Here is a 14,726-nt window from a genome sequence, read left to right as displayed (position 1 = left end):
AATGTTAACAGTTCTTGTATATGTGATGAGATCGAATCAATTTTTCTCTATTCATAATTTTCTATTCTCTCCAAATTTTCTATAATAAATATTACTTATTCTGCAGTAGGAAAAAGGAGGTGAGAAATAATGGAAAGTCCAATTGACTAGTAGTAGTATTCAAAAAATTTAGATTTTTAGTCTTGGCTTTATGAATGTGAATGTCTATGCTGAAGAATTAGAAAAAGCAATTAAGAGAAGGAGGGAACGGTTTTCCAATCTAAGACTTTCTTTCAATTGTTCTAAAACCTGGAAAACCTTTCCTCGCAAATCCTATGATACCCACCAACATCAACACCTTATCTTCATTTCTCTAAATCAAGGCTTCTTAACTTTGGCATTATTGACATTTTGGGTTGGATAACTCTTTATTGTGGAGGGGTGTCCTATGCATTGTAGGATGTTGAGCAGCATCTGCATTCCTAGCTCTACTCACTAAATGTCAGTAGCACCCTTCATCAGATACTGACAATCAAAACTGTTTCCAGACATTGCCAAATATCCCCCACAGGGTAAAACCCCTTCAGTTGAGAACCACTGCTCTAAATAAATACGTAAATTACCAAGCAAAAGAAATTAATGGAATTTCTTTGGCTCTCTATTAAGATATAAACTCTACCAAGGTTCAATCATCTTGCATAACTTTCTTTTCAGAGTAACAGAAAACAAAATAAATATTTCTCTCTCTGAAACAATAAACAACAAAGTAAACATACATGTTTAAAATTCATATAGAAAATATATTAAAATTTAAATTAGAAAACAGACTAAGGAAAGTGTCCACAACAAATAACCAAGAATAAACTATACCATATAAAGCACTCTTATATGAACTGGTCGGCAAAATGTAACTTAATAAGGCAGTAGGAAATTAATCTATATACAGTATCTAGACTGGCACGTTACATATTTAATCTCATTAATTTCTACTTCCAACAGTACAGCAAAATGAAAAGCCTCCTCTACTACAATATGATAGTCCATAAATTACCCCCCAAAAACCCTACGACTATTAACATACTATTGAACTTTTTAGAAAGGGAAATATCTAAGGATCCCCCACCCCACAGAAAAGAAAGACACAAAATTAAAAATTAAGCTGAAACCAGAAATGTGCCCCACATTATGCACAAGATGCAATGTTGCTCAGAAGGCAAGTGCTAACAATAGCCAAGGCGAGATCAGAGAGCTCAACCTCAGATATCTCTGTGAAGTTAAACCTAAGACCCTGGATGGAAAATAAAATACCTTCAGGTTACACAGGATCCTAGGATCCCATGAACATGCAAATTCTCTCTAAAGGAATGCATTTTCAATTTAAGCTATCAAGATTTCCAAATATTAAGTTCAATACAATATGAGGCTGCAATAAAAATTATCACACAAAAATGAAACAAACCAATGAGCTTGAGTCAGTAAATGCAAAAGATTAACAGCACCTCCCTCCAAGACTTTAGTTATCAGAATTACCAGTTGCGAAATATAGTATATAGGGAACATTAAAATAAATGAAAGATGGAGTAAAAATGAACAGGAAATATGTAATTATCAGAATGAGGCAAATTTAAAAATCAGAATGCTCAGAAATGAAAAACTATAAATGTGGAAATTAAAAATTCACCAAATAAGAAAGCAGACTAGACATACCTAAAGAGACAATTAATGAACTGGAAGGTTACACTGAAGTGATAATGACTGAGATTTTTCAGATCCAATAAAAGTCATGCATCTACAGATATAAAAAGCCCATCAAAATACAGATAAATAAAATCCAATTTGAAAACAATTCGGGCTGGGTGCGATGGCTCAAATCCCAGTACTCTGGGAGGCCAAGGCAGGCAGATCACCCGGTCAGGAGTTCCAGATCAGCCTGGCCAACCTAGTGAAACCCCACCTCTACTGGAAAAAAAAAAAAAATTTTAGCTGGGCGTGATACCTGATTACAGGTACCTGTAATCCTAGCTACTCAGGAGGCTGAGGCAGGAGAATCACTTGAACCTGGCAGGCGGAGGTTGCAGTGAGCCAAGATCACGCCATTGCACTCTAGCCTGGGCGACAGAGCAAGACTCCATCTCAAAAAAAAAAAAAGAAAGAAAGAAAATATAGGGAACAAAATTTGGCTAGCAGTAGACTTCTCAATGGAAAGGAGAAGACCATGGAATATTATCTTCAAGTGGTAAGAAAAAATAACTTGTGAATCCAGCAAAGCTGTATTTGAAGTATAAGATCAAAATAACAATATCTTCAGATAAAAACAAACAAACAAACAAACAAACAAAAAACCACTAGGCCAGGCACGGTGGCTTATGTGTGTAATCCCAGCACTTCAGGAGGCCGAGGTGGGCAGATCACTTGAGTTCAGGAGTTCAAGACCAGCCTGGCCAACATGGTGAAACCCCATCTCAATTAACAACGACGACGAAAAAATACAAAAATTAACTGGGCATGGTGGTGCACACTTACAATCCCAGCTACTGGGGAGGCTGAGGCAGGAAGATCACTTGAATCCAGGAGACAGAAGTTACAGTGAGCCAAGATCATGCCACTGCACTCCAGCCCGGCTAACAGAGTGAGACTCCATCTCAAAAACAAAACAAAACTAAGAGATCTTCATTAAAGAAGTTTATACTGTATATACTTTAAGAAGAAAAATGACCCAAGAAAGTCTAGAGATGCAAAAGGGTAAGCAAAGAAAACTGTAACTGGCAAATCTAAACAAATATCTTATTACAGTAACATCCAATTTACAGAAGGAAAAAAGGGACAAATAATATGTTTACCAACAATAACACTTAAATGAGCCAGGCACGGTGGCTCACGCCTGTAATCCCAGCAGGCAGGTGGATCACCTGTGGTCAGGAGTTCGCGACAGCCTGGCCAACAAGGTTAAAACCCCATCTCTACTAAAAATACAAAAATTAGCTGGTGTGGTGGCAATCCTCAATTCCAGCTACTCAGGAGTCTGAGGCAGGAGAATCACTTGAACCTGGGAGGTGAAGGTTGCAGTATGCCGAGATCATGCCACTGTGCCTGGGCCACAGAGTAAAACTCCATCTCAAAAAACAAAAAAACCCACTTAAATGAAACTACTTTGTATTTTTAAAGACCTTGTATTAATAGAAGACTAAAATACTGATTAACTCTGGAATATTAATATCAATAGTACAATTTCAATTGTGACCATAAAAGAAAATGGAATTCCACAAGTAAAAGGTAAAATCAAAACAACGCCAAAAAAACTGTCAATTTTTAATAAAATTAAACATGCATGTGCCATACAACCTAGCCCTAGATATTTACCCAAGTGAAATGAAAACTTATGTTCACCCAAAAACCTGTGCATAAACATTTACAGCATTTCCATTTATCAAAAACTAGAAACTCCTCAAATGAAGAATGGAAAAACAAACAAGCAATGGAATACTACTTAGCAACAAGGAGGAACAAACTATTAAGATAAACAACAACAAACTTGGATTAATCTTAAAGATACTATGCTGAGTGAAAAAAGGCAATCTAGAAAAGTTATGAGTCCATTTACACAACATTCTTGGAAAGACAAACCTGCAGTGTTGGAGAACAGATCAGTAATCGCCAGGAGTACAGTAAAAACAAGGGCTGAAAGTTTTTTGGGGTGATGGAAAACTTGCATGTTCTAATTTTAGTGGTGGCTATATGAATCTATACATATGTTAAGATTTACGGAACTGTGCATCAAAAAATGATAATATATGTTAAAAAATAAAAAAACTGTAGTCCTGATTTCATGTTACTATCTATGGTAACCACAATTTTTAGACTAAAATAAATATATCATTAGCAGACTATCTTCACCTACCAAATTTGATCATTTAAGTGAATAAAATCCTGTAGTGAATCAAAACAAGTATTTTTAAGATGTATTCCTGGAACCTGGTGTTACCTCCCTTCTTTGCCAAAGTTCTTCTAGCTGCAGGGTGAATTCAATGTTTATAAAACACCTTTCTGTAATGATATTAGTCATAACTATTGGATGAAAGTGTTGGGTAAGTAAACCACATTACTTTTATAGGGCCAATACTAAGTATCACCCATTCCAGATCCTCAAATACACATTTTAAGTCTTCAGTTTTGTGCAAAAAAAAAAAAAGACTTAATAACTGCAGTTTTCATATCTTGAAAACATGTTTCCAAGTTAATTGGTTTCAAGAAGTTCAAAGTAGCCCACTGGAGCAGCCCAATACATCTTTGTAGTATAATTAAGCCATTTGCAGATCCCCAGGAGATTTAGTTTTAATGACCACCACCCAGGTACGACTGTAACCAGATGGTGTGACTCATTCCATATGTCCATCAGTACGGTGCACTTAACTAGGCCTCAAACCATCTTGCAAATAGCCATTTGTTCAATTCAAATAACAATCTGTGCTGGATGAGTAAGTAGGAAAGCTTATTTAGTTAGTTTTATTCATTGTTTTTATCCTGCTGGGGGAGAAGCTGGTTAAAATATTTTTAATAACCTGTGGAAGTTCATGTAGTTGCTAATAATATTGGCAGAAAGTAATAAAGTTGACATTTAGATCTAGCCCATCCTAGTTATTTACTAAAAATATATGTTTCATAGTATAAAATTATACATTTAAAATCTAGAACAGATGGAAGGTGCCTTTAGCAGGTTATCAAATCTACAAACTATTGATGCCAAGACATCGTATAGGTTGGCTAGTCCAAAATATTCATCTATCCAGAGTCCAATATTAAAAAACTGAATATATTTAGCTTTCCATACAATAATAAGTGTGATATAAATCCTAATTGTTATTCCGAGTTTCTGGGAAAGCCACAAATACTACACCATAAGGTCCTTGTAACACTTAGAGGAAGCATCTAAAAAATAATACTCAAGTTATGATTTAAACATAATTAAGGCATTCTAGTTAAGAGTAGCGGACAAAATCTCAATGTCTTCACATCCCCAAACCCCCAATGAAATGAAAGTAAAGGAATAAGAAGGTATTAACCCGCAAGAAGACAGAGGGTTACCATGATGTGTTTATCTCACACTGAATGCCTACATCAAAACATCTTCTGTACCTCATACATACACCTACTATGTGCCCACAAAAATTAAAATAATTAGACAGAGGGTCAGAGAACGAGAGAGGAGCCCAAGAGCACATGACAGCTCTCTAAACAACAAAATTTGGAAGATTTAAAAACAAAATACCAGCAGTAACTGACTTTATGGAGAAAGCCAAAACAAAAGCTTCTGCAAAGGTGGGAGAAGCCAACTGGAAACTTCATAGCCACAGGACCTATGAAGATTTACTGAAGGAACTGGATACAGGTGAACCTTAAAGTAGGGTCAGAAATCATTAGACTCTCCAGCTCCTCAACAGCCAAAAGCATACTCCCACCAGCCCTAGGCAGAAGTCTGAAGGGAAGTTTTAAATTAAAGATGTTATACCACAGAGACTTCAAACTCAGACACTGCTGAAGATTCTTGTTAGGCACCATGTTAAAAGCTGGAGGACTATCTAAGATCGTACATACAGAATAACAGTCACCTCCCTCAACTTGGCTCCCAGAACAGTGGCATCACAGGCTTTTATACTCCCCAAAAAAGAAGACTGGAGAAAATATGTCTCAACTATAAAAAGCATGAGTTTCCAAACAGAGTCAAAAAAAAAAAAAAAAACAAAAAGCCTAAAACACTGCACAAAAGACCTACACCAAAATACTTCAATATGAGGTTCTGAACAGCAGGAAGAAAAGAAGATCTCTTATCTCCCAAAGAGGGAAGAAAAAAAGTGGGTCAGAAAGACTCAGTAATAAGAACAGCATCAGACTTCTCAACAGTAACACCGAAGGTTTGAAGACAACTAAGCAATATATTAAAAGTTTCAAGGGTAAAGTATTTTCACCTTTGTGAATGTAGAGAAACTAATTTTTAAAATGAGGGCAGAATAAAACATTTTCAGCTTTGTGCCTTTCAAAAATGACCTCTCATTCACCTTTCATCAGGAGGCTAATGGAAATGTGGGGGTCCTGGAAAGAGAGCATTTAACATAGGTTACAGGTGAAAGGAATTTCCAGAATGAAGACAGAAGAAAAGTTCCGGTATGAGGGGCGCACAGCAGGCCTAGACAGCAGCATTTCCAGAGCAGAAGATTACAAAAGTACCCAGAAACGGTGAAAAAATAAAAATAAAAAAAAAAGGTAGCTGATGCGTCTGATCATAATGAAGGAAGTTCATTACAGCTCATGCCTGTAATCCCAGCTACCAGGGAGGCTGAGGCAGGAGAATCACTTGAACCTGAGAGATGAAGGTTGCAGTGAGCTGAGATGGCGCCACTGCACTCCAGCCTGGGAGATGGAGTGAGTCTCCGTCTCAAAAATAAAATAAAATAAAATAAGAAATACGGAAAGACAAGAATTTTTGGAATCTGACAATTACAAGGAAAATTCCTCTTTCATTTTCTAAACATATACTGTTTCTCCATAACGTACAAACGCTGGTGTTGCATCTCCCCCTAGAGTCATAAAAACAAATCTATTACCTCTCCCAACGCCTTAAATTACCCAATGACAGTGATCATGTGTACAGCTCCTAATATTTTCTTCTTTAAGCTAGTAGCATTTTTGGTTCCTGCAAATGTTCCTCTAATACATAGTTTCACACTTCCTCACCATCTTGATCAGATTCCTTGGAGCATGCTCCAGTTTGTTTATGTTCCTCTTAAAATAAGCAACCAGAATAAAAGCAAGGTATAATTATGACCTCTACAAAACATGTACGGTGTCAACCAAAAAGATTGCTATCTTAGTCAGAAGTCTTTGAGCAAGGTATGTTCTAACTCAAACAAAAATTAATTCTCTGCATTTCAGATAATTCAAATAAGTTTCCTGTCCCCACTGTATAGTTCATGAATTTCATTCTAATGTTCAATCAGGTGTCTTTAGCAATGGTTCTCATGTGTAAGGTTGTAAAAGATGTCACAAGGAACATGCTATTAATCTAAGTACTCAAAGTTATAAATGATTTAAAACTGTTTTTTACATACATTAAAGGTATCCAAGTTGTATTTCCCTAGACAATCATCACTTTGATTTGAATTAGAAAACACATTACGGAGTGGGGGAAAAAATGAGGAGGGTAGTAACACCTAGTCCTGAATATTTCCATAGGAGTTTCTCACAAATGTGAACCTCATGCATGCTGCATAGAAAAGAAGGAAAATATCAAATAAGGAGATCTGCCTGTTTTCCAAAGAATGCTACTGGAACAGATACAGAGGTTTCTAAAGAGACAATGATTTTCAAATTGAGATCCAGAGGTCACCAAGTTCTTTTAAAACAAAGTCTTAATTCTTTTCATTTACAATGCACTAATATTATAATATTTAATATAAATTTAATCTAAATTGTATTTTATCCACTTTGAAACTAAAAGCCAGTGTTTAAAAATCACATGCCAAAAACGATGGATGAATGAATAAGGAACAGAAAAAGGCTTAACAAGGCAATGATACCTTTATACGCGGTTATGGTCAAATGATGTCACCACACCCTGAATGCTGGACTTTTCCCAGTAATAAAAGGTACCCCACAGCACCATACAGAAGAGTCCTTCTTATGCAATTCGCTGGTTAAATCTATGTTCCTCCTTCCCTCTGAAAAACCCAAAGTTAATGCCTACTGCACAATGAATGTTCATGGCTAGAAGGCCACTCTCTCCTGCTCCTCTCTCAGGAGTGAGTGAGTTTTATGCTTATCAAAATTTGTCTGGTATAGTACTTGGTAATATAGTTGGTATGGTACTTGGTAAGTATATAGTTTAAGTGAATGTCATGTAAAACAATGGCAGGAGTGAGAAGAATTATTTCCATGTAAACTAAGTATTTTTAGAGACTAAAACAAGTCACTAGGATAAGCTGTTATTTGACCACAGAAAAGAACTGTAAAAGACTGAGAGAAAAATCATAAAAATCTAGAAGAATTCAGCATTCAAACTGTTTTATAAGTATATTAAAATGCTAAAAATCATAAATAGCATATTAGTGGACAATAATATATAATTGGACATAAATTATATATAAGTGGACATAAATTATATTAGTGGACAAAGAATCTAACCAGTGGACCCATATTCAAAGTCTTACGTGCCAGGAAATTAACAGTTGTACGTTAAAATTTAAAAACCTAAGCTTGAGGCAGGGCATGATAACTCACGCTTATAATCCCCACAATTTGGAAGACTAAGGTGGGAGGACTGCTTGAGCCAGGAGTTGGAGATCAGCCTGGACAACATGGCAAAACCCCATCTCTACAAAAATCAGCTGGGCATGGTAGCACACACCTGTAGTCTCAGGTACCTGGGAAGCTGAGGTCAGAGGATCACCTAAGCCCGGGGAGGTCAGGGCTTCAGTGAACCATGATAATGTTACTGCACTCCAGCCTGACCGACAGAGACCCTGTCTCAAAATAACAACAAAACCCAAACAAATAAAAAAACATGTGCTTGCTAAACATATATTATATATGTATATATAATAGATACACATATATGTATGTGTGCATGTATTTTTTCTTTTCTTTTTTTTTTTTTTTTACTGATTGCTTGCTTTAACTGAATTTTTTGATAAACTTATCCACTAGCAATCCTGACCGCACAGAATGAGGGGCTCTAATTGGAATTCAAATATAAAAAAAAGCACGAGAATTACAGCACATGGTAGTATGGACATGCCAAATTCAAAAGAATTGCTGCTGGAATGGCACCATCTTTCCCATTGAATTCAGAATACACAACAGTATTTTCTCAATAAAACTCAAAGATAAGAACACACATTTTGGAGCTAAGAAGTTCCTTAAAAATAATAAAAAGCATGACACAGCCATAAACAAACATTTATGATGCATCATAAAATATCTATTCTGGGCTAGGCATGGTGGCTCACGCTTGTAAACCCAGCACTTTGGGAGGTCGAGGAAGGTGGATCACCTGAGGTCCAGAAGTTCAAGACCAGCTGGTGAAACCCCGTCCCTAAATTTTTAATACAAAACAATTTAGCCGGGCATGGTGGTGCACGCCTGTAATCCCAGCTGCTTGGGAGGCTGAGGCAGGAGAGTCGCTTGAACCTGGGAGGCAGAGGTTGCAGTGAGCTGAGATCACGCCACTGCACTCCAGCCTGGGCAATCAGCGAAACTCCATCTCAAAAAAAAAAAAGTAAGTCTATTCTGCCATTTAAAACACAATGAAGTAAAATCTACCATTTAAATCCCCAAATTATAGAATTCACAACAATTTATGGTAACCATGGTAACCATACATTCTTCGGTGGTGGAATCAGCATCAGTTCCAGATCCCAACTTCCAGCAGGTTGTAATAGCGAAACACTGAGAGTGTGCACTAATTTTACAACTTAAAGTTGAGCGGGGATAATAGTACCTTCCTCATATCACTGTTACTAGAATGTCTGTCACACAGCTAGCACTCGATGGTTTTTATTTTTTTCAATAAATATTTTCACTGTTATATCTCCAGCACATGGGCTAGTATCTGGCACTTAATAAATATTTGCTTAAAATAAGAAATCTGTCCTTCACAAATGAAAAAGTATGTAGGCCAGGCGAGGTGGCTCATGCCTGTAATTCCAGCACTTTGAGAGGCCAAGGCAGAGGATCAACTGAGGTCAGGAGTTCAAGACCAGCCAGGTCAACATGGTGAAACCCTGTCTCTACTAAAAATACAAAAACTAGCCAGGCATGGTGATGGGTGCCTGTAATCCCAGCTACTCGGGAGGCTGAGGCAGGAGAATGGCTCGAACCCGGGAGACAGAGGTTGCAGTGAGCCGAGATCGCAGACTCCATCTCAAAAAAAAAAAAAGTGTAAAATATTTTGGCCACTTACTCTAAATACTTAACTGAATGTAGCCATATCAGAGTATCCAAAAAAAGTAAAAAAGGAATTAAGAATATAAATCCCTGCTCACTGTGACCTCATAAGGTCCTGAATATTACACAGAGCTCCAAAAGAGCATCTGATTTGCAATCCATCCTAATGCTACTAATTGTATAAAAACATTAAATACCTCTTTTCATCTGTCATCTAAAAAAAATTAAAATTTTTGTAATATTCATCTCAAGAGTCAAAATGTACACAGACTCAATGGAATATAAGTTACTATCCAGCTACATTTATTACCTGTGAAATTTCAAGCTTAAATGCACTGTCTACATAAAATAGATGGTATTAAGAGCAGTAACCCCTTTCTCAAATGTTATTATTTTATCTAAACCCTCACTGAAAAATGTATGGATCACTCTTTAAGGACAGGACAATCTTTTACACTACATATCAATTACACTAATATTTATAGTATCTATAAAACAAATAATTTAATCTAAAACTAGTCTTTAAATCAACTAGAAGTTCTTTAACATAAAAGCCAATTTTACTGTTGGCTATACTCTAAATGTTTGAAGTGTCCATTGATAATTTTAGGGATTTCCATAAATACAATCAGAAAGATAATAAAAAAGATACTGGCCGGGCGCGGTGGCTCAAGCCTGTAATTCCAGCACTTTGGGAGGCTGAGGCGGGCGGATCACGAGGTCAGGAGATCGAGACCATCCTGGAAACACGGTGAAACCCCGTCTCTACTAAAAAACACAAAAAACTAGCCGGGTGAGGTAGCGGGCGCCTGTAGTCCCAGCTACTGGGGAGGCTGAGGCAGGAGAATGGTGTGAACCTGGGAGGCGGAGCTTGCAGCGAGCTGAGATCCAGCCAGTGCACTGCAGCCTGGGCCACAGAGTGAGACTCCGTCTCAAAAATAAAATAAAATAAAATAAAATAAAAATAAAAAAATAAAAAATAGTGACAAACCAATCAGGATGCCTTCATCATTCTGCCTCAGTAACAAATAGTTTAACTGCATCTAACTCTGAAGTTCATTTTAAAGTTTCACAATCTAAATTCAGTTATATACTCTAAATGAACATCATTCAAGCATATACGACAGTCATCTGGAAAACAAGAAACAGAAAAGATTAGCTCCAACTCTAGTAACATTAACAAGATGCTAGTTCAATTTATTTTTCAAAAAAGTATTAGTATAAACGATAGAAGGTATGTCACTATCCTAAAATTTAGAATTCATGATAGTGGATACTATTTGCTACGTATCATATTTTCCAGGTAAATCAAGGAATGGCAGCTAGCATGCCTTATTTCAATATTTGTAACTCCAGTGCTTAGCCCTATCCTCAAACACAGTATGTGCTCAATAAGTAAATACAGTAAGTATGTGTATCATTGAATCCTCTTAACAACCCTGAGCTATATGTTATCTTCTTATCACAAATAAAGAAACTGAGGCTAAGAGGGTGGATCCGGGCCAACCTGCATGTAGTGGCCTAGTTTAATACCTAGACCTAAGCCACGAAGCACTGTCAAAATCTGACTTCAAATTCATACTTTCAATTATACCATGTCATCTAAACAGCAAACACATAATTATTAAACCCGAGTTATATTATTCGTCCTAAATTATTTTCCTGCACTATTGCTTGTCAAAGAAAAAAATCTTGTCCCTCCAACGTTCTGCAGTAGACATCTGATGGTTGCCCCTCCAGTCTTCATTCCCTACATCCTAGGAATTCTAGATTTCAGATTTGGGAACTCTGTTTGGGGATCCTTGTGACAATGAAGTCAGGGTAGAACATGTGTCCAGTTGTGGCATGATCTAAGCTAACCCAATTAGAGGGAAATGCGGAACTTTTGAAAGTATTGGACCAACGACATAATTAAGGCAGTACACCCAGGAGCTAGGGACAACCATACTTGAATGAGGAAAATCTAGGCAATATTATTAAGCCACTGGATAGTTTTACTTTAAAATCAATCAATAAACCCTTCATATTTTTAAACCAATTTGATTCCGGTTTTGAGTTACAACCATAAAATCCAAAGTGACAGATTTTTATTAGGATACTTCTTATTTAATATCTTTCATATACAGTATTGTTCCCTTACTCATGGAATAGGACGTCCTCTCCCTTGACGCTTCTCGTCTATGGGGCACTTGCTATATATCAGGCAATACGTGAGATGTTTAATATACATTATTTTTAATACTGAAAACAAATCTACATCCAAAACCTACAAGGGAAATCTTATCCTCACTGTTTCATACATGAGAAAACTCAAGCTCAAACAGATTGAGTGGCATTCTCAATACTGCATAACTAATACTTGGAGTCAGGATTCAAAGCTATGTGTACCTAGCTCATAAGTACTTGATCTTTCAACTACATAAGGCAGAATTTGTCCTTAAAGGTCTTTGCTCAGGTATCAACTCCCAGAGAAGCTGTATCATTTACATATTTCATGGCTATCTCATTCACGGAGAGGAAATACTACAATATACTGTAACTCTATGTTTACATACTTACAAGGCACGCTCCATAGAACAGTTAAGATCCAAGTAACTTATGACACAGGACAAGTGGGCAATAAATATTTGTGGAATGACTCAACAGAGAAATGAAGTCCTATCTGCCCCAGATTAAATTCCATTAAGATAAATAATTGTCATTATGCTGAGACATCCTTTTACATAGAATGTTTCCGAAATGTGGTATCTAGGAAGAAATTTGAAAATATTTCCTTGATATTACATATTTGCTGCTGTATTTACAAGGACTACACAGAAATGTCAGAAATCCGGAAGTGTAAATATACGGATTTTTTTCAAACCGAATACTTCACACGGATTAAAGGACCTGTGTTTAGTAAAAGCAGGACATACATCTTAACCATGTAATATAAATCAAATACAATTACAATTGTTCTTTCTATTGGCTTCATTTTGGAACCAATATTGTCCAACGTAAGTAACAACTTTCCAGCTTTACTCCTTTTTCTGTAAATGAAATGCATGAACCAGGCTACCTACCTGATATCACCTAGCTCTGTGATTCTGTAGTAATTCAAGAATATCATTAACTGGCAACTTCTCAGAGCGTTTCCCTGGTTACACAGCCTAAAAGTAACCGAGAGGACTTTCATATCAAACAATTTTAAAGTTCAGCATAGTACTTGCCCATGACATTTTTCTTACTTTGCATCCCCACTAGACTGTAAGAACCAAGAGAACAAGACTTCGCTATATTTATTAGCACACCCCAGGGCCTTTACACAACCTAATAGGCACCAAAAAAATGTCTGCTGAAGAAGTAACTCATGTAACACTAATAATGCCTCTTTGCCCAACTTTAAAAAGCAAATAGTACATTACTAGACATGTTCTGTATTTTCTAAGTTTTAAGAAAGCAATTTTCCCACATAAAGTATTATGTGCTTTGTCTCAGTATTAATCTCACAAGCAAAGGTTTTAAGAATACTTAGTAACCGCTACGTTGTTAGTAACTTTCAATACAAGATAATAATATAAAAGCATTTTATCAATTCCAAAACCACCTGCACATTTTCCATATGAAATCACACGGCAATAAAGATCTTTATCAAAATAAAGCTTAATGAAGCAAAGAACAACAAACACAAATCATCCCAGTAACTCAGGAAGGTAGTGTCTTTCTGAAATCATGCTGACTTGCTAGGTCTCCTCATTTCTGTGTACAGCCAGGGCACTCGGGTATTGATAACGAGATACAGATAAGTTTCACAAACAACTCCATCATATTTAGAACCACATAGCTCCTAGTCGGTACTTCATTGCCATTAAAACTTTCCCCAAACTCCTCAACACTCTCTTTGGACCATAAAACTAAAATCCCACAGCTTCAAATCTGCTCCTCTGCCTCCTTCTCCCGCAATTAATCCTTTCGAACTTTTCCCTGGTGATTCACATCTGCCACCAAGATGCTTTCATCCTGCTACTATTCCTAAGTGCCTGCTTTCTCCCAGTTACCTAGGTACTCTCGACCCAGGAAACAAGGCACCGGCGAAGCAGGCGTCCCTCCTCCCTCCCACCCCAGCTTCTCCCCGACCCCCCGCACAGGCGCCCAGCAGGTGCCTCGCTCCGCACCGCCGAGCCCGGGCCGCTGAGAGGCGGGGCACACAAAGGACCCGCATGGACCTCCCCGGCCTCCTAGCGTCTTCAGCCCCGCCACAGCCCGGCGCCCCGGGGAGCTGGAGAGTAAGGGCGGCGGCCGCAGGCTCGGCGGAGACTAGGGAGGCTCGCCCCGGCCGCCCCGTCCTGGACCCCAACCCCGCCCACGTCCCACCCACGAAGGCAGCCCAGAACGTAAACCCTCACCCGGCAAAACCGAAAACGCATCCCCAGCCCGGCTGCTCCAGCCCGGCTGCTCCGGCCCAGCGCATCCAGCCCGCAGCCTCCCACGCCCGCCCGCCAGCCGGCGCCCAACGGCCGCCTCCGACAGCCACCCACGCCGCCCAGCGTTTCCCCGGCCCCGGCAGGGTCCTGGTCTCGCCGCCCGCTCCCCCACCTCCCGGGAAGGGCCCGACACCAGCCCGGCCGCCCCGCACTCACAGGCTGCCGGAGCAGGAGGTACACACGAAGGAGCCGACCGTCATGTTCACGTAGGTGGGGCCACGCTGGTCGCAGTCGAAGCACTTTCGGTTGTGCGGGAGGCCGGTCATGTCCCGCAGCATCTTCAGGTGCTTCTCCTCCTGCTTCCGCTTCGCGCTGGCCGCCATGGCCGCGGCGCCAAGGGAGGAGGCC

At 38.6% G+C, this 14,726-nt stretch overlaps 1 protein-coding gene across 4 annotated transcripts in view; it reads right to left on the bottom strand.

The window, feature by feature from the left end:
* AGFG1 (ArfGAP with FG repeats 1) overlaps positions 1-14,720 on the bottom strand; it is an 83,860-nt gene extending 69,140 nt beyond the window's left edge. For all 4 annotated transcript variants that reach the window (XM_026454889.1, XM_026454892.1, XM_026454893.1 and 1 more), the window contains exon 1: positions 14,535-14,720. In XM_026454889.1, the coding sequence (XP_026310674.1) occupies positions 14,535-14,701 (167 nt within the window). In that variant the 5' untranslated portion in view covers positions 14,702-14,720. The remainder of the gene's footprint in view (positions 1-14,534) is intronic.
* Between the last annotated feature and the right edge of the window lie 6 nt (positions 14,721-14,726).

This window comes from Piliocolobus tephrosceles, chromosome 11, assembly GCF_002776525.5.
Source record: "Piliocolobus tephrosceles isolate RC106 chromosome 11, ASM277652v3, whole genome shotgun sequence".
Lineage (NCBI taxonomy): Eukaryota > Metazoa > Chordata > Mammalia > Primates > Cercopithecidae > Piliocolobus > Piliocolobus tephrosceles.
This window is presented reverse-complemented; position numbering and strand designations above follow the sequence as displayed.